This window comes from Scyliorhinus torazame, chromosome 29 (assembly GCF_047496885.1).
Source record: "Scyliorhinus torazame isolate Kashiwa2021f chromosome 29, sScyTor2.1, whole genome shotgun sequence".
NCBI lineage: Eukaryota > Metazoa > Chordata > Chondrichthyes > Carcharhiniformes > Scyliorhinidae > Scyliorhinus > Scyliorhinus torazame.
Genome location: NC_092735.1, coordinates 6,418,393 through 6,445,981, shown reverse-complemented (window position 1 = coordinate 6,445,981; position 27,589 = coordinate 6,418,393). Strand labels below are relative to the sequence as shown.

General features: G+C 45.4%; 1 protein-coding gene across 2 annotated transcripts in view; it reads right to left on the bottom strand.

The window, feature by feature from the left end:
- The window catches only part of rangap1a (RAN GTPase activating protein 1a), a 108,548-nt gene that overhangs the window by 18,292 nt on the left and 62,667 nt on the right, over positions 1–27,589 (bottom strand). For both annotated transcript variants that reach the window (XM_072492003.1, XM_072492002.1), the window contains exons 7-14: positions 26,337–26,495; positions 26,092–26,205; positions 23,667–23,766; positions 17,905–17,989; positions 7,752–7,947; positions 6,100–6,210; positions 5,432–5,534; positions 4,049–4,137 (exon numbers count right to left, since the gene is read on the bottom strand). In XM_072492003.1, coding sequence (XP_072348104.1) covers positions 4,049–4,137; positions 5,432–5,534; positions 6,100–6,210; positions 7,752–7,947; positions 17,905–17,989; positions 23,667–23,766; positions 26,092–26,205; positions 26,337–26,495 — 957 coding nt within the window. The remainder of the gene's footprint in view (positions 1–4,048; positions 4,138–5,431; positions 5,535–6,099; positions 6,211–7,751; positions 7,948–17,904; positions 17,990–23,666; positions 23,767–26,091; positions 26,206–26,336; positions 26,496–27,589) is intronic.

The window sequence follows — 27,589 nt, the reverse complement described above, 5'->3', positions numbered from 1 at the left end:
CCCAATTAAGGGGCAATTTAGCGTGGCTAATCCATCTACTCTACACATCTTTGGGTTGTGAAGCGAAAGCCACGCAAACACGGGGAGAATGAAGCAAGCGAATATTAAGCACAAATTGACTGACATAGAATCCTTACAATGCAGAAGTCCATTCGGCCCATCAAGTCTACACCGACCCTCTGAAAGAGCACCTTGTCCCCGTAACCCCACCCAATATTTGGACACTTAAGGGGCAATTTAGCATGGCCAATCCACCTAACCTGCACATCGTTGGACAGTGGGAAGAAACCCACGCGGACACAGGGAGAATAGGCAAACCCCATACAGATCGTGATCCAAGGTCAGAATCAAGCCTAGGTCCCTGGCACTGAGGCAGCAGTGCTAACCACTGTGCCACCATGCTGGTCTAGCACAAATAATACTTTTTATTTTTGTCACAGGTAGGCTTACATTAACACTGCAATTAGGTTACTGTGAAAATCCCCCAGTTCCTACACTCCGCCGTCTGTTCGGGTACACGGAGGGAGAATTCAGAATGGCCAAATCACCTAAGAACAAAGAACAAAGAACAAAGAAATGTACAGCACAGGAACAGGCCCTTCGGCCCTCCAAGCCCGTGCCGACCATACTGCCCGACTAAACTACAATCTTCTACACTTCCTGGGTCCGTATCCTTCTATTCCCATCCTATTCATATATTTGTCAAGATGCCCCTTAAATGTCCCTATCGTCCCTGCCTCCACTACCTCCTCCGGTAGTGAGTTCCAGGCACCCACTACCCTCTGCGTAAAAAACTTGCCTCGTACATCTACTCTAAACTTTGCCCCTCTCACCTTAAACCTATGCCCCCTAGTAATTGACCCCTCTACCCTGGGGAAAAGCCTCTGACTATCCACTCTGTCTATGCCCCTCATAATTTTGTATACCTCTATCAGGTCGCCCCTCAACCTCCTTCGTTCCAGTGAGAACAAACCGAGTTTATTCAATCGCTCCTCATAGCTTATGCCCTCCATACCAGGCAACATTCTGGTAAATCTCTTCTGCACCCTCTCTAAAGCCTCCACATCCTTCTGGTAGTGTGGCGACCAGAATTGAACACTATACTCCAAGTGTGGCCTAACTAAGGTTCTATACAGCTGCAACATGACTTGCCAATTCTTATACTCAATGCCCCGGCCAATGAAGGCAAGCATGCCGTATGCCTTCTTGACTACCTTCTCCACCTGTGTAGCCCCTTTCAATGACCTGTGGACCTGTACTCCTAGATCTCTTTGACTTTCAATACTCTTGAGGGTTCTACCATTCACTGTATATTCCCTACCTGCATTAGCCCTTCCAAAATGCATTACCTCACATTTGTCCAGGTTAAACTCCATCTGCCATCTCTCCGCCCAAGTCTCCAGACAATCTAAATCCTGCTGTATCCTCAGACAGTCCTCATCGCTATCCGCAATTCCACCAACCTTTGTGTCGTCTGCAAACTTACTAATCAGACCAGTTACATTTTCCTCCAAATCATTTATATATACTACAAAGAGCAAAGGTCCCAGCACTGATCCCTGTGGAACACCACTGGTCACAGCCCTCCAATTAGAAAAGCATCCCTCCATTGCTACCCTCTGCCTTCTATGGCCTAGCCAGTTCTGTATCCACCTTGCCAGTTCACCCCTGATCCCGTGTGACTTCACCTTTTGTACTAGTCTACCATGAGGGACCTTGTCAAAGGCCTTACTGAAGTCCATATAGACAACATCTACTGCCCTACCTGCATCAATCATCTTAGTGACCTCCTCGAAAAACTCTATCAAGTTAGTGAGACACGACCTCCCCTTCACAAAACCGTGCTGCCTCTCACTAATACGTCCATTTGCTTCCAAATGGGAGTAGATCCTGTCTCGAAGAATTCTCTCCAGTAATTTCCCTACCACTGAAGTAAGGCTCACCGGCCTGTAGTTCCCGGGATTATCCCTGCCACCCTTCTTAAACAGAGGAACAACATTGGCTATTCTCCAGTCCTCCGGGACATCCCCTGAAGACAGCGAGGATCCAAAGATTTCTGTCAAGGCCTCAGCAATTTCCTCTCCAGCCTCCTTCAGTATTCTGGGGTAGATCCCATCCGGCCCTGGGGACTTATCTACCTTAATATTTTTTAAGACACCCAACACCTCGTCTTTTTGGATCACAATGTGACCCAGGCTATCTACACCCCCTTCTCCAGACTCAACATCTACCAATTCCTTCTCTTTGGTGAATACTGATGCAAAGTATTCATTTAGTACCTCGCCCATTTCCTCTGGCTCCACACATAGATTCCCTTGCCTATCCTTCAGTGGGCCAACCCTTTCCCTGGCTACCCTCTTGCTTTTTATGTAAGTGTAAAAAGCCTTGGGATTTTCCTTAACCCTATTTGCCAATGACTTTTCATGACCCCTTCTAGCCCTCCTGACTCCCTGCTTAAGTTCCTTCCTACTTTCCTTATATGCCACACAGGCTTCGTCTGTTCCCAGCCTTTTAGCCCTGACAAATGCCTCCTTTTTCTTTTTGACGAGGCCTACAATATCATTCGTCATCCAAGGTTCCCGAAAATTGCCGTATTTGTCTTTCTTCCTCACAGGAACATGCCTGTCCTGTATTCCTATCAACTGACACTTGAAAGCCTCCCACATGTCAGATGTTGATTTGCCCTCAAACATCCGCCCCCAATCTATGCTCTTCAGTTCCCGCCTAATATTGTTATAATTAGCCTTCCCCCAATTTAGCACATTCATCCTCGGACCACTCTTATCCTTGTCCACCAGTACTTTAAAACTTACTGAATTGTGGTCACTGTTACCGAAATGCTCCCCTACTGAAACATCTACCACCTGGCCGGGCTCATTCCCCAATACCAGGTCCAGTACCGCCTCTTCCCTAGTTGGACTGTTTACATATTGTTTTAAGAAGCCCTCCTGGATGCTCCTTACAAACTCTGCCCCGTCTAAGCCCCTGGCACTAAGTGAGTCCCAGTCAATATTGGGGAAGTTGAAGTCTCCCATCACCACAACCCTGTTGTTTTTACTCTTTTCCAAAATCTGTCTACCTATCTGCTCCTCTATCTCCCGCTGGCTGTTGGGAGGCCTGTAGTATACCCCCAACATTGTGACTGCACCCTTCTTATTCCTGATCTCTACCCATATAGCCTCACTGCCCTCTGAGGTGTCCTCTCGCTGTATAGCTGTGATACTCTCCTGAACAAGTAGCGCAACTCCGCCTCCCCTTTTACATCCCCCTCTATCCCGCCTGAAACATCTAAATCCTGGAACGTTTAGCTGCCAATCCTGCCCTTCCCTCAACCAGGTCTCTGTAATGGCAACAACATCATAGTTCCAAGTACTAATCCAAGCTCTAAGTTCATCTGCCTTACCCGTAATGCTCCTTGCATTAAAACATATGCACTTCAGGCCACCAGACCCGCTGTGTTCAGCAACTTCTCCCCGTCTGCTCTGCCTCAGAGCCACACTGTCCATATTCCCTAGTTCTCCCTCAACGCTCTCACCTTCTGACCTATTGCTCCCGTGCCCACCCCCCTGCCATACTAGTTTAAACCCTCCCGTGTGACACTAGCAAATCTCGCGGCCAGGATATTTATGCCTCTCCGGTTTAGATGCAACCCGTCCATCTTATACAGGTCACACCTGCCCCGGAAGAGCTCCCAGTGGTCCAGATAACCGAAACCCTCCCTCCTACACCAGCTGTTTAGCCACGTGTTTGTCTGCTCTATCTTCCTATTTCTAGCCTCACTGGCACGTGGCAAGACCTAACAAGCACATCTTTCAGGACATGTGGGAAGAAACCGGAGCACCCGGAGAAACCCACGCAGACTCCGCACAGACAGTGACCCAAGCCGGGAATCAAACCTAGGACCCTAGCGCTGTGAAGCACCAGTGCTAACCGCTGTACTACCGTACCACCCACAAAGTTTAACAAACCACAAGGGCCAAGCGACCACATGGTAGCATCAAGACCACAAGTTGGACATTTCAGCTCCACACATTATATCAGTTCCTACCTTCAGAAGTCCCATATACACCAAGAGAGTAGTAATGAACACATCGAACGGGAATTCAGGAATCTGAAATGCTTTCTGCAACAGTTCATCTGTAGTGGGAAGTAAAAACAAAAAGCAATCACTTCAATATTCTTTATTTCATTTTTATGTATTTTATTCAGGAAACACATTCGATTCCCGAAGGTCGAATGGCAATGTGACTGGCATCAAAAAATGATATATAGGCTAAGTAATCAGGTTAAAAACGTATAGACATGTAACAATGATGTAGCAACAAAAATAGCCAAACAGATTTTGCACGTTACCGAGAAGGAGAGAATTTAAAGGAAGGGTAATGAAGAATTTCAATGTTAAAGCTGCCATTCCTAGATCAGACACTGAAGAAAAGATAAATTTAATCCTGCTTCGTCTCCCTTTAATGAAATGAAAATCGCTTATTGTCACAAGTAGGCTTCAATGAAATTACTGTGAAAAGCCCCTAGTCGCCACATTCCGGCGCCTGTTCGGGGAGGCTGGTACGGGAATTGAACCGTGCTGCTGGCCTGCTTTAAAAGCCAGCGATTTAGCCCAGTGTGCTAAACCAGCCCCTCATTCTTCATCTTGGAGATGGACAAATGACACAACAGATTTCACTTGTGCCCAGCTGTTAAGCGTGTGCGACAGACCGTTTCATGTCTCCTTGCTGGAAATGGGATCCCAATCAGAAATGCCAACCACAGGGCAGCACGGTGGCGCAGTGGGTTAGCCCTGTTGCCTCACGGCGCCGAGGTCCCAAGTTCCATCCCGGCTCTGGGTCACTGTTCGTGTGGAGTTTGCACATTCTCCCAGTGTCTGCGTGGGTTTCGCCCCCACAAGCCAAAGATGTGCAGGCTAGGTGGATTGGCCACGTTAAATTACCCCTTCATTGGAAAATAATAGTTGGGTACTCTAAATTTATATAAAAAAAAGAAATGCCAAGCACAACATCTTGTTATTTTTGCAGATACAGGATAAAATTTAAGTTGTTTGCGGTGTTGGCTCAGTTTCCAGTATGCATGAAAGCCAAATTGGTCACTAGTGTAGATACAGGAGCCAATACTACATCGGAATTTCAGGCTGTCAACTGTTCAGGATTCAACTAACTGTACACGGTGATCATTCTTGACTGACTGGCGTCAGTTAGATTAGGCTGCTCAGTACCAGTGCTCTTGTCCGCCTCAAAGCTCTCCAAAATCAAGCTTTAAGCCCATCTGGGCTCAAGTACATATAACGGGTGCCATGTCGAGTAGAACTGGGACAGAAGTAGGTTATTTTCCTATAAGGCAGCTGTGTAATGATCCATTTACAATCTTAACTTAAAACTGCCCATTATCGATTCAGGTTAAACAAACATAGCTACGTCACCTGCGGTATCGAGTACTGCTGTTTTGGTTTCCTGGTCTTCCCTGTAGGCTGTAGCCACCTTCAGAAACGTTTGGACTACCTTTTCCGCATTTGATAGGTCAGTCTGTGAGGGCAACATCCAAAGAAGACTCATGTAGGGCAGTCAATTCTATTCCCTCAATGTATTTTCCACCCTCTCCCAAAGAATTAGGCCTGAGCTTGGGCTGACTGCAACATATTGAACCCATTAGTACAGAGATGTGCTTAGAGTTCACCTTGAATAATTATCCCTTGATCACTCAGTTGGCACAGGAAGCCATACCGACTAGAACCTCTTTCAGTCGGTGCTGTTGTTAACTAGAATGGCTAGAAGAATTTTACAATTGGTCTTAGTACCCCAAGTCAGGGAGGGAGGAAATTAGGCAGGTTCCCACTTTGATCCCATGACATGTGGTGGAACCTGTTTCAGGTCCTCCATTTACAACCAAATCCGGCAACTCAACAACTCGTTACGTCCATGAAGCAAGTCCAATGAAAGCAGCATACCGGGCTGATGGAGGTGGTGGGGCAGGGTGTGTGTGTGGAGAGAAGGGGGGACTGGAGGGGGGGGGGGGGGGGGGGGGGGCACAGTGGTCATGGAAATCAGTGGCAGAGAAAATTGCAAAGCAAACAAGCGATTTAATCAATACCTGCTGCAGAATCAGAAGTGCCCGTTTAGATCCCAATTTAATGAGCTTATCTGGAGATGGAGAAGCCAAGAAAACGGCCGCTTCCGATGTCGGAGCAATTGGGAGAGTTTTCTAGAAAAATTAAAAAGCAATTAATGAACAGCACAGGACAGAACCGGAGGACAGACTCAGAGAAGATGGGCTCACCTTCCAACAATGGTTCAAGAACAGGGTGTTGGAAACAGATCAATAAAAGGAACTCCTCCCTGCCTGGTCTCCTAACTTCCATACACTGCAATATACCCAGAACTCATGTCTGTGTCTTATACAACGCCAGCTTCCACTCACTCATCTCCATGCTCGCTGACCTACATGCACTCCTTCCCCCATCACTTTCAAATTCTCATCCTTACATTTATATCCTTTTTTGAAGCCCCCGCTCCACGTCTGTAAAAGGCTGTATTGCTCCAAGTCTGGTCTCACACCCATTATTTCAATGGACACTGTGCCTTTGCAGAGGAAAGTCCTTCCCTAAAACCTTTTGCCTCCCCTCTCCATCTTTAACATGCTCTTTGCAACGCATCTTTTTGACCAAATTTTTAAGTTAGTCCCCATTTATTCTTGGCTCACTGTCCACCTTTACCGGTTTGCATTTCTGCAAGGTGCTTTGTAGGTTAAAGGCACTAACTAAACATAGAATCATAGACTATCCATAGTGCAGGAGGCCATTTGGCTCATCAAGTATGCACCGACCCACCGAAGGTGCCAGGCCAACTCCGCCTATTCCTGTAACCCCACCCAACGGTTGGACACTAAGGGGCAATTTAGCACAGCAAACCCACCCTACTAGCATGTCTTTGGACTGTGGGAGGAAACTGGAGCACCTGGAGGAAACCCACGCAGACAGTCACCCGAGGCCGGAATCGATCCTGTCAAGCAGCAGTGCAAACCACTGTGCCACCCGAAGCTGTTGATGGAGAATTATTTGAGGCATCAACCCAGAATCATAGAATTTACAGTGCAGAAGGAGACCATTCGGCCCATCGAGTCTGCACCAGCTCTTGGAAAGAGCACCCTACCCAAGCCCTCACCCCCACCCAATCCCCATAACCCAGCAACCCCACAGTAACACTAAGGGCAATTTAGCATGGCCAATCCACCTAACCTGCACATCTTTGGACTGTGGGAGGAAACCGGAGCACCCGGAGGAAACCCACGCAGACACGGGGAGAACGTGCAGACTCCGCACAGACAGTGACCCAAGCCGGGAATCAAACCTGGGACTCTGGAGCTGTGAAGCAATTGTGCCAACCACTATGCTACCGTGCTGCCCAGGGTGGTGCTGGATGTACAAAGTCAGCGAATGAACAGAGATACTCACAGGTAAACCTCATTGTATTAGTTCCTTAACTAACTGAACAATTCAGGATTGTTGCATTGTGCCTTTCTCCCTCCCCTCGGAATCTCCACTCCCTTTGCCCCCAGAACAACTCTCCCTGGCTTCTCTTCGGAAAGCACCCACCCCTCACTGTCATCACACCCTCAGCCTCCTACATCTTCATGCTTTTAAAACCCCAATTTAATAATTCCTCCTAATTTTCCGATAACTTTTAATCTTACGAAGCTTGGATTATGGGGCAGTGTGTCGACTTCCTGGTTTCCTAAAGGCTTACCACCGGCTCTTCGACTATCAACTGGTCAACTAGAGAGGTCTTCTCTTGCTCTTGGTCATCATCCTCTCCGCCTCCTCCTTCTTCTGCGTCCTCATCTTCCTCTTCATCCACGAGGTCCTCATCATCATCATCATCATCCTCCTCTTCATCTTCATCATCATCATCATCATCATCATCCCCATCACTTTCATCATCACTTAATGGCAAAGGAGAACTATATTAACATTGTTCAAGGCAAAACTGAGCACAAGAAAGTCAAATATACAAAAGTCGATTGCAGCGAATAATGGCTTGGTGGTTGTGTTAACGGACTAGCAATTCAGAGGCCCGAATTAATAACCTTGGAGACATGAATTTGAATCCCACCCATGGCAGCTGGAGAATTTAAAATCATTGAACTAAATAAATATAAAAGAAAAAGTTTAGTAGCAGTAATAGTGGCCATGGAAACACCAGATTATTGCAAAAGCTCATTTGGTTCACCCAGAAGCTTTAGGGAAGGAAATCTGCCTTCTTAGCCTGGTCAGGCCTACATGTGACTCCAGAACAACAGCAATGTAGCTGATTCTCAATTACCAAACACACTACTCCGCTGCGTTCAAGAATTGAGCTCACCGCCACCTTGACGTTAATGAGAGATAGGCAATAAATGTTGACCTTGCCAATAACACACACATCCCATCAATGAATTTTTAAAAAATGATCGAGGTCACCCCACTTGCACCTTGAAACACTATCTAGTATCCGAATCGCCCTGCTCTTCCACGGATTATTTTGAACTAATTACAGAGGGAGCTGATAGTCATTCGAATGAAGATGCGAGTTTAGGACAGGGCTTGTGGTTTTACTTGGGGTGCTCGATCTAAATGCTAGCTGCATGAAATGGAGGAAAGTTCCATTCGCTAGTGGCCAATAATCATCTTATACTATTAAAAAAAAAGGAATTTGGGAGATAAGTGAGACTTTAAAGAACATTTTGTCAGACCTCCAATGCTTAATGGATTATGCATGGTCCTTGTTGAAATAATCAACATGTCAGCAATCTGGAGGTAGTGGCATAGTGGTATTGTCACTGGACTAGTAATCCAGAGACCCAGGGGGACCAGAGTTCGAATCCCACCTTGGCAAGTGGTGAAATTTGAATTAAATAAAAATCTGGAATTAAAAGTCGAACGATGATCATGAAACCATTGTCGATTGTCGTAAAAACCCATCTGGTTCACTAATGTCCTTTGGGGAAGAAATTCTGCCGTCCTTATCTGGTCTGGCCTACATGTGACTCCAGGCCCAGAGCAACGTGGTTGATTCTTAAATACCCTCTGAAATAGCCTACTCCGTTGTATTCAACTGCTACGAAAACATTTTTAAAAAGGAATGAAAGCGGAAGGACCACCCGGCAGCTCACTACAACCTTCTGAAGGACAACTAGGGACGGGCAATAGATGCTGGGCCTAACTAGCAATGCCCACATCTGCTAGATGATTTTAAAAAAAAATATTTTTTATTTTTTAAATGCTACTACCAGCCCCGTGTCCCAGCTTAAGGAAACATTTTTAAGACAGAGGGGAAAAATTGGAAGTGAAGACTCCTTGGAGACCTGTATGAGATATTGTCCACTTATGATTTATACGCTTGACAGACTAACCTTTAGTTCAAAAGCCAGTGTTACATCCTCCGGGAGAATATATATTCACCACACACTCTTTATGATCATAAGTACACTGTTGACAATATGATGCCTTTTTTTTTTTAAATATAAGAGTACCCAATTCATTTTTTCCAATTGAGTGACAATTTAGCGTGGCCAATCCACCTACCCTGCACATCTTTGGGATGTGGGGATAGACTCCCGCAGACACGGGGAGAATGTGCAACTCCACACGGATTGGGGCTGGTTTAGCACAGTGGGCTAAACAGTTGGCTTGTAAGGCAGAACAATGCCAGCAGCGCGGGTTCAATTCTTGTACCAGCCTCCCCGAACAGGCGCCGGAATGTGGCGACTAGGGGCTTTTCACAGTAACTTCATTGAAGCCTAATTGTGACAATAAGCGATTATTATAGTAACCCAGAGCCGGGATCGAAGCTGGGACCTCGGCACTGTGAGGCAGCAGTGCTAACCACTGTACTGCCCTGACAATATGATGCCTTAACAAGTTACAAAGAACCGAAGAGCTCAGATTTGATCAATGGTGTAACTCGAGTAGATCCTCTACCTGCCAGAAGCTGGACTGTTAAATTTGTCTGTTACTTATCCAATGAATGATTTTGACACAGAGAGGGCACATGCAAGTAAAAAGGAACGGAATTCCCAAAATATTCCTGGATGCTTTCTCAAAGGGAGGATCAGCAGACTGCCAAATCTGGCGAGAGGAGTGAAATAGGTCAGGTTGATAAACTGATTGTGGGCGAGCTCTTGCAAATCGTGACCACAATATGATAAATATCTAACTGGAAAGGGGAAATGCCCGTACAAAGACTAGGACATTAAGAATGGGCCAGGGCAGATTACAATATGATGAGCAGTGAGCGAGCCGATGAACGTCTGACTTCTTGGACTGCTGAGCAACAGTGTGATGTTTCGAAAAAGAGATTGCCGAGGTAGAGAGTCAAGTACGTTCTGTTCAGGAAGAACAATGAGACGAAAGTTAGAAACCAGCTATAATTGAAGAGATCCTTTAAGGAAGAACATAGGATTGATGCAAAAGAATATGGGAGAGCAAGGGGTTAGTAAAAGGATAAAGGAAAGGCAAGAAATGTTTGATGAAAACCCCACAAAGAAACAGCAAAATATTTTACCAGCACAGGTATTAGAAAGCATCCTATCGGGCTGCAACACAGCCTGGTATGGCAACTGCTCGGCCCAGGACCGCAAGAAACTTCAGAGAGTCGTGAACACCGCCCAGTCCATCACACAAACCTACCTCCCATCCATTGACTACATCTACACCTCCCGCTGCCTGGGGAAAGCGGGCAGCATAATCAAAGACCCCACCCACCCGGCTTACTCACTCTTCCAACTTCTTCCATCGGGCAGGAGATACAGAAGTCTGAGAACACGCACGGACAGACTCAAAAACAGCTTCTTCCCCACTGTCACCAGACTCCTATATATGACCCTCTTATGGACTGACCCCATTAACACTACACCCTGTATGCTTCATCCGATGCCAGTGCTTGTGTTGTATATAACATTGTATATGTTGTGTTGCCCTATTATGTATTTTCTTTTATTCCCTTTTCTTCCCATGTACTTAATGATCTGTTGAGCTGCTCGCAGAAAAATACTTTTCACTGTACCTCAGTACCCGTGACAATAAACCAATCCAATCGTTAAAGTTAACAAAGTTCTAATTTCTAGGTTGCAACCCAACCATCAACTTCTCTGCTGCATGATTTCATTTGATATTCCAAATCATTTAAAACAGGCTTCGGATGCTGCAGAGTGATTTTATTCATTGTTTTAGTGATCTTGGCCCCCGAGAGCTCATCCAAAGGATGTGATTCCCATGAATAAACAACTGCTTTAACACAGCCCCATGAAAGGGGGCCCATTGGGACAGGCCAGACAAACGGGTTTCACAAGGATTTTAAAATTGCCCCAACTCTCAGCAGAGGAAATTGTTAAAAGTTGTACATGATCGGAGAGGAGGGAGGGGGGGGGGGGGGGGGGGGGGGGGAGATTGGCGATTTGCAGCTGCTTTGTAGATAATGACAGTTCAAGATGGGCACAGTGGTTAGCACTACTGCCTCACAGCACCAGGGTCCCAGGTTCAATTCCAACCTTGGGTGACTGTCTGTGCAGAGTCTGCACGTTCTCTCTGGGTCTGCGTGGGTTTCCTCTGGGTGCTCCGGTTTCCTCCCACAGTCCAAAGATGTGCAGGTTAGGTGGATTGGCCATGCTAAGTTGCCCCTTAGTGTCCAACGGTTAGGTGGGGTTACAGGGATAGGACGGGGAGTGGGCCCAGTTAGGGTACTCTTTCGGAGGATCTGTGCAGAGTCGATGGGCTGAATGGCCTCCTGCACTGTAGGGATTCTATGTACCTTGCACCAGTGTTTACTGAAGTAGTGAAGGATGCAGAAGATGTAGCAAATCAGAGCTGGCAGAGGATGGGATGAGCGATTATCATTGTTAAAGGAAGACAATCGCCATCAAGACTGACAGGATACATATAGAATCCAAGCCTCAAAATTATATTTCAGGATTATCAGAGGTGAGGATTTGTGCCAGAGAACTGGATCGTAGCCAAAATAGTGTTCATTTTTAAAATGAGCGACGAGTTAATTGGTGTAATTAAAGGCCAGTTAGGTCAACATCTGCAGCAGGGAAGATTTCACAAAGGGAGGAAATTACAACACATTGAATGTAAATCTCTAGAAGTAGCGAGTATGGATTTGAAGAGACAACAATGCTCGAGAAACCTAAAAAAAAAATCTTTGAAGTGGCAAAGGGTGAAGCGGGGGGTGGGAATGCGAGTGGACAGATATCAAGAAACCCTTTGACAGGGGTTATCATTATATTTAAGGGACATGGGACTCAGAATGGTTAGAGTGTGGAATGGACTGCCTGCTGTGATAGTGGAGTCGGACACTTTAGGAACTTTCAAGCGGTTATTGGATAGGCACATGGAGCACACCAGAATGACATGGAGTGGGATAGCTTGGTCTTGGTTTCAAACAAAGCTCGGCACAACATCGAGGACCAGTTCTGTGCAGTACTGTTCTATGGGGAAGAAGAGTAAACTGCATTCATCTTCTTCAATGGGGAATCAAAGTCAAGGACAGCTTTTTGTTTCTTTTTATAAATTGGGCGGTGGCGTTGCATGGTTCAGTTCTGGGGCTAGTTCTGCTCACTGTGTGCACCTACAGCTTGGACATAGGCCTAGAAAGTGTTATTGAGATGCGGTGATAATACTAAAAATAGGCGTTATTTGTTTATTCTTTGAAAGAGCGAAGGAAGCTACAAAGGGGGAAACTGATGAGATGTGGATCAGACTACAAAGTAGCAGAGACAATTCAATGTCGCAGTGTGGGGTGAAACATTTTGGTTAAAACAGTAACAGTGGCAATTCCTTCAGAAAGGATGACGACTCGTTATTGCGGGAGAGTAGGGGGACTTGGTACAAGTTCATGGGATAAAAGTATCTTAGGGCATCGAATTTAAAAGATATTAAGTAATGACGAGCCCACACAATACTTTAAGATACTTCAGTTAGAGTGTTGTGTAGAAACTCCACAGTACGGGAAGGACACTGACATTTTAGAGAGATGTAATTAGAATTCACCAGCATGCTGCCCGGTCTGAGGAAATACAAAGCTGAGGCTTTTCTATTCAAAACATTCAGCTTTGGGGCAATAATTATAAAATGAGGGGCCACAGATAAAAGCTTAAATAATGGCGATTTAGAACAGTGGAACTTGTGGAGAGTTGTGGAAACGTGGAATTCACTTTCAGGGTTAGCGTTCGAGGTTCGAAGGTGGCAGTGGTTAGCACTGCTGCCTCACGCCGCCGACGAGCCTGGTTCGAATCCCGGCCCTGGGTCACTGTCTGTGTGGCGTTTGCACTTTCTCCCCATGTCTGCGTGGGTCGCACCCCCACAATCCAAAGATGGAGGGTAGGTGGATTGGCCACGATAAATTGCCCCTTAATTGGTAAAAAAAAAATAATTGGGTACTCTAAATTTAATATAATTTTTTAAAAAACTGTTCAAAGCACAAATTGGTTTGGATTTGTTTGTCACGTGTACCGAGGTACAGTGAAACGTATTTTTCTGCGAGCAGCTCAACAGATCATTAAGTACATGAGAAGAAAAGGGAATAAAAGAAAATACATAATAGGGCAACACAACATATACAATGTAACTACATAAGATAAGAGAGAGAGGTTAGTAATAATGTTAGTTTTAGAGTTAATTTTTAAAAGATTAGAACGAGTATAGGTTAAGTAAAAAGTGGATCAGTTTGGGAGAGCTCGCAGAGAGTCGCCTCGCTCCGGAGCGCCATCTTGGAACAGTGATTGGAACAAATTGTGTACACTGCAGTAGAGAGTGGATGGATAGATGCAGGAAAAGGGGATGGAGGGGTGAGGGAACAAATTGGGTTAAGCGTGATTAGGATTATTTTCTCGTGTGAAGGATAAATGCTAATTTGGACGGAATAGTTTGTGTGCTGTATATAGGAACAGAAGTAAGCCATTCAGCCCCAAGTCTATCAGATCAAGGCTGATCTAAAACCGTTTAAATCATAGAATTTACAGTGCCGAAGGAGGCCATTTGGCCCATCGAGTCTACACCAGCCCTTGAAAGAGCACCCTACTCAAACCCACACCTCCATCCTGTCCCTGTAACCCACTGACCTCAACCAACCTTTAGACACTACAGGGCAATTTAGTGAGGCCAATCCACCTAACCCGCACATCTTTTGGACTGAGGGGGGAAACCGGAGCATCCGGAGGAAACCCATGCTGACACGGGGAGAACGTGCAGACTCTGCACAGACAATGACCCAAGCCGGGAATCGAACTCGGGTCCCTGGAGCTGTGAAGCAACAGTGCTAACCACTGTGCTACCGTGCCGCCCAATATCTTTCATAGACATTGATCAGATCATCTTTCAATCTTCCAGGCTGAAAAGAATATGACAGGTTGATGTAACCGTTCTAGTGTTCTAAGCCCCAGTATCATTCTGGTGAATCTGTGCTGGACTCTCTCTAAACCCAATACAGATATCAGACCCCTTAACTGGTGTTCCAGAATCGGGATGGCCCTGAAAATCAGGAGTCCTGCTCTGGAAACTACAATCCCCATCAGGCACTGGTGTCCATCATATCCGGATCACAGCATGCTGATCCTCTGCTCTTTTGGTCTAGGATGAACAGTGGAAGCCAACCCGGTCCCGCCCCTAGTCCCTTCCTTTCCCTGTCCCAGCTTGGTACAGCACAGTGGAGAAATCAGCCCCGCTTTGGTGAACCTATTCCCCAAACTTCACAACATCCCCATATCCGGTACGCCCCCACTCTGGAGCTCGTGGACACGTAGTCCAGTATCTGTATACCTTTCCGGAGGCTGAACAGTATTCTAGCTCCAGCTGGGGTAAGACTAAGGTTGAAACATTACATCGCTCTTTTGAAGTCCAATTGATTTTCGTACTTGGCAGTTGCTTTAAATGATTTAGTGTATTTAGACTCCTAAATCCCTTTGCTCCTCCTCAGCTCCAGGTCTCCCACCTTTAAAAAAAACAAACTGCTGATAAAAAAAAAGAGACAAGCCATCGAAGTTTCTCGTCTTGCACTCATCAGTACCGACACAAGAAAACCCAACAGTAAAGGGAACAACAATCCATTTGCCAGCCAATCAGCACTCTTCTCACGCAGTTTAAACCGTTGCTCCTTTACTGTTGATTTATCTTGCACAGCTGACCCTGATGAGTACAGGACGAAATGCTTTGACAGCATGTCTCTTTTCTCAGCAATACTCAGATTCTGTACTACCAAGCGACTATTTGAATAAAAGCCAGATCTAACGTTTAGACCCAAAGTACATCAGTTCACATTTGCCCACACTTTAGTTCATTTGCCATTGCTTCACAGTCTATTTCCTTTTGCAATTTCCTGCCTCTCCTCTGAACACCAGCTGTCATTCATAATTGGGTGTCACCTGCAAATTTGGATATAAACACTTTCCATTCCTTCGTCAAAGTTGTTAAAACATAAACATAGATAAGAGCTGGGGAACCAGAGTAGATAGCCGGTGAGGACACCTTTCCACATTCTGCCAATCTGAATATGTATCATTTATGCCCACTCGTAACTCAAGCCATAAGGCTTCCTCCAATTCCATGCCATCATTTTCTTTTGTTGCAATATTCGTTCGGGTGGAATCTTGTTGAATGCTTTCTGAATGTTGATAACATCCACACTCACTTACCTACTTTCATAGTTACTTCCTCAAATAATTCAACTGGATTAGTGAGACACGATTTCTTCTGAAAGTCACGCTGCTTTTACCTGGTTTCACATTTGCTGAAGTTTCAGTCACTCTAACCACAGCAACATTTTAGTCACCTCATCGCAACTAAAGTTAAACCGAAAAACCAATAGTTTGCAAGTTTTTCTCTCCCATCCTACTTTAATAAAGATATTAGTAATCTTCCAGATTCTCCAGTACCTGGGTGGGAGAGGGGAAGGTATCGGATATTTACCAGGAGCTTTCGGAGGCGGAGGAAACTCCAGTGGAGGAGCTTAAGGGCAAGTGGGAGGACGAGCTCGGAGGAGAGATAGAGGCGGGGCTATGGGTGGATGCCCTACGCAGGATTAATACATCATGTGCCAGGCTTAGCCTGATATAATTTAAGGTAGTCCACTGGGCACACATGACAGTGGCTAGGATGAGCAAGTTTTTCAGGGTAGAGGACAGGTGTGCGAGGTGCTTGGCAAGCCCAGCAAATCATGTCCACATGCCCAAAGCGTAGAGGGTTTTGGCAGGGATTTGCGCAGGCAATGTCCACGATACTAAAAACACGGGTGGTGCCAAGTCTGGAGGTAGCAATCTTTGGAATGTCGGAAGAGCCGGGAGTTCAGGGGGCGAAAGAGGCCGACACCCTGGCCTTTGCCTCCCTGGTAGCCCGGAGACGGATCTTGTTAATGTGGAGGGACTGTCCGTGTGGAGTTTGCACATTCTCCCTGTGTCTGCGTGGGTTTCTCCCCCACAACCCAAAGATGTGCAGGGTAGGTGGATTGGCCACGCTAAATTGACCCTTAATTGGAAGAAATGAATAGGGTACTCTTAAGAACTAGAAGCGGGAGTCAGCAATTTAGCCCCTCGAGCCCACTTCCCCCAGTCATGGCTGATCTCATATCAGCCTCAACTCCACGTTCATGCCCATTCTCCATAATCTTTCAACCCATTACTAATTAGAAATTTGTCAATCTCCTTAAATTTACTCAATGTCCCGGCATCCACTGCACTCTGGGGCAGTGAAGTCGACAGATTCATTACCTGTTGAGAGAAGAAATTTTTCCTCATCGGTTTTAAATCTGCTACCACTACCATGTTCAGCAGATCACTGGGAAGGCAAATTAAATGGTGTCCTTTATTTCAAAGGGAATGGAGTACAAAAACAGGGAAGTCCTGCCAAAACGATAGACCACACCTGGAATACAGTCAACATTATAACCATCTCTGCTGCCACTTCCTTTAAGTCCCTAGGATGTAGGCCATCAGGCCCTGGGGACATGTCTTCAATCCCAATCGTTTGTTCAGTATTATTTCCCTGTTGGTGATTTTTCTATTACCTCTGCATTACCTGTTACTTGCATTTTCCACGTGAAAACGGAGGCAAAATACAGATTTAGTATTTCCCCATTTTTGTGTTCCCCACTATTAACTACCCACACTCATCATCCAAGGGATCAACATTCACTTCAGCTACTCTCCTCTCTTTTACGTAAGTGTGCACACGCACACATTTTAGTTTAAAGCCCCATCTACAGCACTAGTAATGCGATTCGCCAGGAGTCTGGTCTCAGTGCGATTCAGGCGGAGTCCGTCCCATCAGAACTACTCCCTCCTTCCCCAGTCCTGGTGCCAATGTCCCATGTATTCAAACCCATTTCTCCCACACCAATCTTTGAGCCACGCTTTAATCTTATTGCCCCAGTGCCAATTACCTCATGGCCCAGGTATTAACCAGTACTTCTGCAATTTCTCCACCCGTCCCGTTTCAATATCCTGGGTGGAAACCATCAGACTCTGGAGATGTATTTTGCTATTGTCTTATCACCGATTACAGGTTTCTCCCCTGGATTTATTTTTAGCTTTCTTTCAATGCAATTCCTATATTTTTGAATAGAACTCTCATCTGCTTTACAGTACTCATTTAAGAGCATCATGTATATCAATACAGGACAAGGGTAGGATCAGGATTTGGTGTGATGGACCTCGTGGCAGCACTTGGCATTAAGGCTCATGCACAAAGAAGTCATCTGGGTGAACTATTGGGTGTTACTGGAACTGAAAACCAAGCATCTCTGAAGGTAGAAGCTGCTGTGCATGAAACTGGTCCCTGGATAGGGTTCATTTAATAAGCTAACACGAAGATCAGAGGAAAAGCCAAGATGTACACTGCTCTTGAATTCACAGAGCTTGGTCCCAATATACCTGAGAGAGCTCAGCACATCCTGCTTGTTGAAGTTCTCCATAACCTCTTTCAATTGTTCGCAGCCTTCTTCTCCAAGACAGTTTCCTAGACAGACAAAACATTTGCTTTTAACAGGTTTGAACATCAAATACCTGTAGAAGCTTCAATAGTCAGCTCCGGGTGAACACAAACTCGAACAGTGGAGTTTGATCATTCATTCCCCCTTTATCAAATCTACTTCCCTATCCTCTCCTGAACACAGTCTTTTGGGAAGACAGTTCCACGGATGCTCGCCACTCTCCTGTACCTTAAAAGCAAAATACTGCAGATGCTGGAAATCGGAAATACAAACGGAAAGTGCTGTAAATACTCAAAGTCTGACAGCATGGGTGTGTGGGAGAGGGACAGAGTTAGCTTTGCAAGTCGAAAATGACTTTTCTTCAGAACTGAAGAGTCATGATCAACTCAAAACGTTAACTCCGTTTCTCTCCACAGAAAGCTGGTACACCTGCAGAGACTGTCCAGCACCTGGTTTCTATACAGTACATTCCGTGTTCATCTGGCCTGAGCATCCGCAGTGAGCACTGACAGGCGATTCACAGAATTTTAAAACACAGGAGGAAGTCCACTGTACATCCCACAGGATATTCAAAAGACATGGGTGAGGACATTTCAGAAGTACTAGTTACAAACTTTCAAACTGTTCATTATTTGAGAATTGTGCCATTGGGCTGGAAAATTGCTGATATCCTTATTTCCACATATCCTTGTGTGGGTAGCACGGTGGCACAGTGGTTAGCACTATTGCTTCACAGGCCCAGGGCCTGGGCTCTATTCCAGGCTTGGGTCACTGTCTGTGCGGAGTCTGCACGTTCTCCCCGCATCTGTGTGGGTTTCCTCCAGGTGCTCCGGTTTCCTCCCAGAAGTCCCGAAAGACGTGCTGTTAGGTAATTTGGACATTCTAAATTCTCCCTGTATTCCCAAACAGGTGCCGGAGTATGGCGACTAGGGGCTTTTCACAGTAACTTCATTGCAGTGTTAATGTAAGCCTACTTGTGACAACAAAGATTATGTACTTAAATTTGTATGTTATAACCTGTACTAGCCTCCCCGAACAGGCGCCGGAATGTGGCGACTAGGGGCTTTTCACAGTAATTTCGTTAGGGGCTGGTTTAGCACACTGGGCTAAATCACTGGCTTTTAAAGCAGACCAAGGCAGGCCAGCAGCACGGTTCAATTCCCGTACCAGCCTCCCTGAACAGGCGCCGGAATGTGGCGACTAGGGGCTTTTCACAGTAACTTCATTTGAAGCCTACTTGTGACAATAAGCCATTTTCATTTCATTTCATTTCAAGTTCTTGTTTTCCTCAGAAAAACCTTTCAAATTGTGAACAACTCCATCAGACAGCATCTTATTTCCAAGTTCCAACAGCCATGGAATAATAAACGGTTATTATTATTATTATTATTAATGCAGTGTTTGCTCTCGGAAGATTTTGCCCGAGCTGCTGAATGTTTCAAGGATTTTGTTTTTCTTCCAGATCCCCGACAATGCAACATTTTGCCTTTAAATCAATCTTGCCCGCTCTAATAAGACCTAGGAGCAGGAATAGGCCATCTGGCCCCTCGAGCCTGCTCCTTCAATGATATCATGGCTGATCTTTTGTGGACTCAGCTCCACTTTCCAGCCTGAACACCATAACCCTTAATTCCTTTATTCTTCAAAAAATCTATCTTTACCTTGTAAACATTTAATGAAAGAGCCTCAACTGCTTCACTGGGCAAGGAATTCCATAGATTCATAACCCTTTAGGTGAAGAAGTTCCTCCTAAACTCAGTCCTAAACCTACTTCCCCTTATTTTGAGGCTATGCCTCCTAGTTCTGCTTTCACCCACCAGTGGAAACAACCTGCCCGTATCTATCCTATCTATTCCTTTCATAATTTTATATGTTTCTATAAGATCACCCCGCATCCTTCTAAATTCCAATGAGTACAGTCTCAGTCTACTCAACCTCCCCTCGTAATCCAACCCCTTCAGCTCTGGGATTAACCTAGTGAATCTCCTCTGCACACCCTCCAGCACCAGTACGTCCTTTCTCGGGTAAGGAGACCAAAACTGAACACAATACTCCAGGTGTGGCCTCACTAACACCTTATACAGTTGCAGCAGAACCTCCCTAGTCGGAAACTCCATCCCTCTAGCAATGAAGGACAAAACTCCATTTGCCGCCTTAATCACCTGTAAAGGAGCTTTTTCAACTCATGCACTAGCACACCCAGGTCTCTCTGCACAGCAGCATGTTTTAATATTTTATCATTGAAATAATAATCCCTTTTGCTGTTATTCCTACGAAAATGGATAACTTCACATTTGTCAACATTGTATTCCATCTGCCAGACCCTAGCCCATTCACTTAGCCTATCCAAATCCCTCTGCAGACTTCCAGTCTCCTCTGCACTTTTTGCTTTACCACTCATCTTAGTGTCGTCTGCAAACTTGGACACATTGCCCTTGGTCCCCAACTCCAAATCATCTATGTAAATTGTGAACAATTGTGGACCCAACACTGATCCCTGAGGGACACCACTAGCTACTGATTGCCAACCAGAGAAACACCCATTAATCCCCACTCTTTGCTTTCTATTAATTAACCAATCCTCTATCCATGCTACTACTTTCCCCTTAATGCCATGCATCTTTATCTTATGCAGCAACCTTTTGTGTGGCACCTTGTCAAATGATTTCTGGAAATCCAGATATACCACATCCATTGGCTCCCCATTATCTACCGCACTGGTAATGTCCTCAAAAAATTCCACTAAATTAGTTAGGCACGACCTGCCCTTTATGAACCCATGCTGCGTCTGCCCAATGGGACAATTTCCATCCAGATGCCTCGCTACTTCTTCCTTGATGATAGATTCCAGCATCTTTTCCCTACTACCGAAGTTAAGCTCACTGGCCTATAATTACCTGTTTTCTGCCTACCTCCTTTTTTAAACAGTGGTGTCACGTTTGCTAATTTCCAATCCGCCGGGACCCCCCCAGCGTCTCGTGAATTTTGGTAAATTATCACTAGTGCATTTGCAATTTCCCTAGCCATCTCTTTTAGCACTCTGGGATGCATTCCATCAGGGCCAGGAGACTAGTCTACCTTTAGCCCCATTAGCTTGCTCATCACTACCTCCTTAGTGATAACAATCATCTCAAGGTCCTCACCTGTCATAGCCTCATTTCCATCAGTCACTGGCATGTTATTTGTGTCTTCCACTGTGAAGACCGACCCAAATAACCTGTTCAGTTCCTCAGCCATTTCCTCATCTCCCATTATTAAATCTCCCTTCTCATCCTCTAAAGGACCAATATTTACCTTAGTCACTTTTTTTGTTTTATGTATTTGTAGAAATTTTTACTATGTTTTTATATTCTGAGCAAGTTTACTCAATCTATCTTACTCTTCTTTATAGCTTTTTTTTAAGTAGCTTTCTGTTGCCCCCTAAAGATTTCCCAGTCCTCTAGTCTCCCACTAATCTTTAGTCCCCACTAATGTTAAGAGCCCAAGTTTCGCTCGTCTCCCTCACAGCCAAACATCTCATTCCTGGTGTCACCTCACTGAATCTCTTCTGCACATTTCCACTGCCCTCTGACAAAGTTGGGACAATATTCGAACTGCAGGCACCATAGACAAGCCTGTGCAGTTTTCAACGGATATGCAAACAAACACGAGGAGCTTATCTACGTGGGATAATGATCAAGAGTTTTCTCTCTAGCTCGGGTAAACCAAGATCAATTGAAGTCTTTAAATGGGTCCCTGGGTGAGATCAGATCACAGCCCAACACGGTAACCATCTGAAATTCCTTAAAGCATTCACAAAACATACTTTCAATAAACATACAACCATCAGTATTAGATGAACCTTTCACCCATTAAACCAAAAACCATCATTCTGCCACTGGTCCACCAAGAAAACTCGGTGAACAGTCAATAACACAATAGTGCCAGCTCTGCAAGCAAACCCAGCCATGATCATATCCTTGCGGTACAATAATAATAATAATAATCTTGGAGGTTTACATTAACACTGCAATGAAGTTACTGTGAAAATCCCCTAGTAGCCACATTCCGACGCCTGTTCGGGTACGCTGAAGGAGAATTCAGAATGTCCAAACAGCACGTATAACAGGACTTGCAGGAGGAAACCCACGCAGACACACGGGGAACGTGCAGACGCCACACGGACAGTGACCCAGAGCCAGGAATCAAACCTGGACTCTGGCGCTGTGAAGCAACAGTGCTAACCACTGTGCTGCCGCACCACCCATGTACGGTGTACAAGTCCCCACAGTGCAGGAGGCCATTCAGCTCATCAAGTCTGCACCGACCCTCCAAAAGAGCATCCTACCTGGGCCCACTCCACCGCCCTATCCCTGTAACCCCACCCAAGCTGCGGACACTACGGGGCAATTTAGCATGGCCAATCCAGCTCACCTGCACATCTTTAGACTCTGGCAAGAAACTAGAGCACCCGGAGGAAACCCACACAAACACTGGGAGAAAGTACAAACTCCACAAAGTCACTCAAGACCGGAAATGAACCCGGGTCCTGGCGCTGTGAGGCAGCCATGCTGAAATTGAAGTTGCATCCAAGAGGGAGAATGTACCTAGGAGTGGGCACGCTGCTTCAACGATTATGAGCAATGAATAGCTGAATTTAGTCAAGGTTTACTCAAGGTACAAATAGAATTTCATATTTTTAAAAATAAAATTACTTATTTTCTTTCCCACCCCCTCTGCCATTTGCTTAACTGGAATCTTCGTCCTTCCCACCTCCCATTTTCAGGCATCGCATGGTTTATGCAGAAGACGACAGATTATAATTTACAGACTTCAACCAAGGCGTGTGCACTTGTCACTGGGTTCTAGACACCGTGGGCTGACAGCCACAAACATGAAATACAAATGCCGGAAAGGCAGAGATCAATCAGCAGCTCAAAAAGAATCGGACGTTATCGCTTCTCGGCCTTTTGGCCAAGATGAGCGCGAGGTCAGGTGTAATGCCTGGATCTGGTGTGTCTCTCTTGTGGGGACCATGAATTGGATTCAATCTGAATTGGTTTTTGGAGCAGGCACGAGCTGGATTAGGGGTTTGCCCCTGTTCACAGTCTGAGCTCTGGCTTTGTAACTCTGATTTAAAAAAAGTTTAATATTGCAGCCAAGATCCTTCATCTGCCGCGAAGGGCTGTCGATACATAGTTAATCCATCCTGCTCCTTCACTTGCTCCCTCCAGTGAAGATACCACATTTTGAGCAGCGCACGCAGTAGACTAAATTGAATGAGGCACACACAAATCGCCGCTTCACCTGAAGCGAGGAGTAGGGATAGGGGCAGGAGCAACAACCTTCCGAGGAGGAGTCATGTTGGACGAGAAGGGCAGCACGGTGGCGCAGTGGGTTAGCCCTGCTGCCTCACGGGGCCGAGGTCCCAGGTGCGATCCCGGCTCTGGGTCACTGTCAGTGTGGCGTTTGCACATTTTCCCCGTGTTTGCGTGGGTTTCGCTCCCACAACCCAAAAGATGTGCAGGGTAGGTGGATTGGCCATGCTAAATTGCCCCTTAATTGGAAAAATGAATTGGGTACTCTAAATTAAATGCAGAGTTTTGCGAGCACCCGTTTCTATTTCACATCTGCAGCAGACGCAGTATTTTGCTTTTGACTATAAACTGTTAACTGGTTATCGGAGCCATCTTCCTCAAATCCCGGTTCCCCACACACACCTACCATTTAGATCCAGTCTCTCCAGCAGGGATTTCTGTTCCACCGACTCAGCCACTGAGATTGCAGCGTCTCTCTGGATCTCTCCAAACGAAAGGTTCAGCTCCTGCAGAGAGACACAGTTGAACGGCGACAGTTAGGGGGTGGAAAGTAACAGAAGGATATTTTTATGGGGTGAAGTAACGTGGGATGAGGTTTGTGTGAAGCAACCATCCAGATCTGGCAGCACCTGCGGAGAGAGAATAAGAGTTCACGTTTCAAGTCCATATGACTCTTTTACAGAACAAAGACATTCAGAGCAGTTCTGTAGAAGAGTCACATGGACTCGAAACGTTAATGTGTGTTTGTCTCGCCACAGATGCTGCCAGCCTAGAGTTTTTCCAACATTTTCTCTTTTTATTTCAGATTTCCAGCATCCGCAGTATTTTGCATTTGAATTAACCACCCAGATGGGGTAAACGTAATGGAACTCTCCTAAGCAAATTAAAAAGTGAATTCCTAAAGCAGGTTGCCCTCAATATTGTAATAATGTCTTTAAAAATGCTGCTGTTTTTAGAATGAGAATTTACAGTGCAGGAGGCCATTCGGCCCATCGAGTCTGCACCGGCCCTTACAAAGATCACCCTACCCAAGCCCACGTATCTACCCTGATATTCTCCTGATGTAAAGAACACCATTTAGATTAGATTTAAATTTTATTGTTACATGTACAGTGAGAAGTATTGTTCTGCGTACAGTCCAGATAGTTCATACCATACATGACAACCATAGGACATACGACAACTACACAATGTAAATACATAGACATCGGGTGACGCATACGGAGTGTAGTGCTACACGGTAGAGAAGATGTGTGGAGAGATCAGTTCAGTCCATAAGCGGGTCATTCAAGAGGCTGTTAACAGCGGGAAAGAAGCGGTTATCACTCCATGGAAGATCGGTAAGACCCAGCCCTTTCCCCATGAACCCTTTTTATTTATTTAACCCAGAGTAACTAGTTCTACATAGGATAGTGATCTCAGCCTCACTAGCACACCAGGTACTAGAATCAGAAGACATTTCAATACGAAAAAGCTTCACCCAGTCTGCAGGAGGACGACAAATCACTTTTTATTCTGCTGTTTTCACCTGCGGCAATTCGTAATTTCCTCGTAGCAACAGGTGCCAAATTCTCTACAACCAGCATCTGAATTTATATAATGCAGTAAACTGGGCCAGGATGCGTCTCAAGATGCTAGGAGAGTGGGCAAAGTGGCCAATGGAATACAATGTGAAAAAGTGAGAGGTTATGCACTTTGGTAGGAAGAAGAAAGGCGTAGTCCATTTTCTAAATGGGGAAAGTCTTTCTAAATCTGAAGCACAGAGGGATTTAGGAGTCCTAGTTCAGGATTCTCTTACGGTTAACGTGCAGGTTCAGTTGGCAGTTAGGAAGGCAAAATGCAATGTTAGCATTCATGTCAAGAGGGCTAGAATACAAGAGAAGGGATGTACTGCTGAGGCTGTATAAGGCTCTGGTCAGACCCCATTTGGAATATTGGGAGCAGTTATGTGTCCCATATCTTAGGAAGGATGTGATGGCCTTGGAAAGGGTCCAGAGGAGGTTCACAAGAATGATCCCGAGAATGAAAAGCTAGTCATAGGAGGAGTGGTTAAGGACTCTGGGTCTGCACTTGATGGAGTTCAGAGGAAGGATGGGTGGAGGGGAGTGGGGGGTGGAAAGAGAGAGAGAGAGAGAGAGAGAGAGAGAGAGAGAGAGAGAGAGAGAGAGAGAGAGAGAGAGAGAGAGAGAGAGAGAGAGAGAGAGAGAGAGAGACAAAGCGAAAAAGAATGAGAGAGAAGGACCTTATTGAATGTAACAGAATATCGAGAGGTCTTGATAGTGGAAAAGATGTTTCCACTTGTAGGAAAATCTAAAACCAGAGGGCACAGCCTCAGACTGAAGGGACGATCCTTTAAAACAGAGATGAGGAGGAATTTCTTCAGCCAGAGGGTGGTGAATCTGTGGAACTCTTTGCTGCAGAAGGCCTTGGAGGCCAAATCACCGAGTGTCTTTCAGACAGAGGTAGATAGGTTCTTGATTAATAAGGGGATCAGAAGAATGGGAATGAGAAACATATCAGCCATGATCGAATGGTGGAGCAGATCTGGTGGGCCAAATGGCCGAATTCTGCTCCTATGTCTTATAGGAGCATTATCAGACAAATGTTGATATTGATGCAAAGGTGACCGGTGACCAAACAATGAGGTAAGCAGCACTTTTGGAGAGAGGGGAAATGGATTAAAAAATTCTGAAACAAGCCACGGAAGCAACTGGCACTGGTACATTTATCTGGGCACTGGTGGTGGGGGGGGGGGGGGGCAATGTCTGAATCTAGTACATAGTGTGCGAGTGAGGCAGTAGGAGAGTTGCTGAAAGAAAGTTCTAACAAACCTTGAGGTTCTGCAATCCACATTTTACCGCTTCAGCAATAGCTAGGGCTCCTTCTGATCGCACCAGACAGTCACCAAAATTGATGATTTCGATGTGATGGAGGGTCTTCAGCGTCTAAAAACACAAAGAAAAATACCAGTTAAATAGTGAATGCTGAAGGATATAGAGTGGCTGCCTAGGTCAAAAGGGGAATAGGTAAACATTGGAGGAAGGACAAAAACAGCATCGGCCATGTAGCCTCTTACCTCCGCCATGGCAACTGCTCCTTTTTCAGTGAAGGTGTTATCATTGAGGTTTATGATCTTCAGGTGCTGGTTTTCAGTGAATGCTTTTGCCAAAGCTCGAATGCCAGGATGGTTTATTCCATTCTGTGTCATTTGTACCTCCTCCAAGGTTCCTATGGACTGAACAAAATGTTTCATTTGAACTTTTGACTTCCTTCAATCCAGTCCTTCCCCTTTCTCGTCCCACAAGCTTCCCATTTTCCAAGAACGTAAAAACTGATAAATTTGATGTTCACGATTTCATCCCTCCCCACATAGAAAGCAAATGGAAACCTTGCTCTTCAAAACAAAGCAAGCTGTCCACTAGTTTGTAGATACGCGGGAACATTGCAACTTGCATAAGAATGAAAAAGTCCAAAATGTGAAAAGGTGTTCGTGACTATTGAGCATTCTCCTCTCAGGGTTCAGTCTGCCTGAGCATGGACGTGACCTAACCTGTAGCCTCAACAGAAACTTTCAAATAAGCATGCCATGATTCGCAAGGACATTACCGTTCTGTGGCTGAAGGAATGGGTTATGCATTTAGCCTTCATGAATGGGCAAGAATTTACAAGGTTCGATTCTAGAGATTAACCAAAGGAGGTCTACAGATCCCTGGTTCAAATCCTAGTTTGTGTTGAGGAGACGTATCACAGGCAATCCAGTGGTGGGGATATCACAAATAGTTTCCAGTGAGGGAAGTTCATTCTAGCAAGAGCGAGAGGCACCAAGAGAAAAGGTGTTACAATCCCAACAGCTGAAAAGATTGAAAGTCATGGGAGGTAGAGCCCATATCAGGAAGCAATTGTGAATGTGTATCCTTGTATTACTAAATGGCTCTACATGAAACGATGATAAAAGTGCAGAGTGATAGAGAAAGAATGGCAAAAATTGCAATTCTGCTTAACCTTAGGAAAAATCGTGTTATGGCACTTAAAACATTTGGCAGCGCTCCATGAGGAAAGGTTTAGGTTGCTGAGGGAAGTAAGGGAGGAAATAGTGGAGGTTTCAGCCACATTCATTCAATCCTCCTGGGATCCAAGTGATTTTCAGAGAACTGAAGGATTTAAAATGTTATGCTCCCGTTAATAAGGGTGGGCAAGGTGATAACAAAGATTAGCCAGTCTAACATCGGTAATTGGGAAACTGCTGAAGAGCAAAATCGAAGATTAAATTAATCTTGAAGAACATGTGTTAATTAATGACAGCCGACGTGGAATTGTTAAACAGTAAAT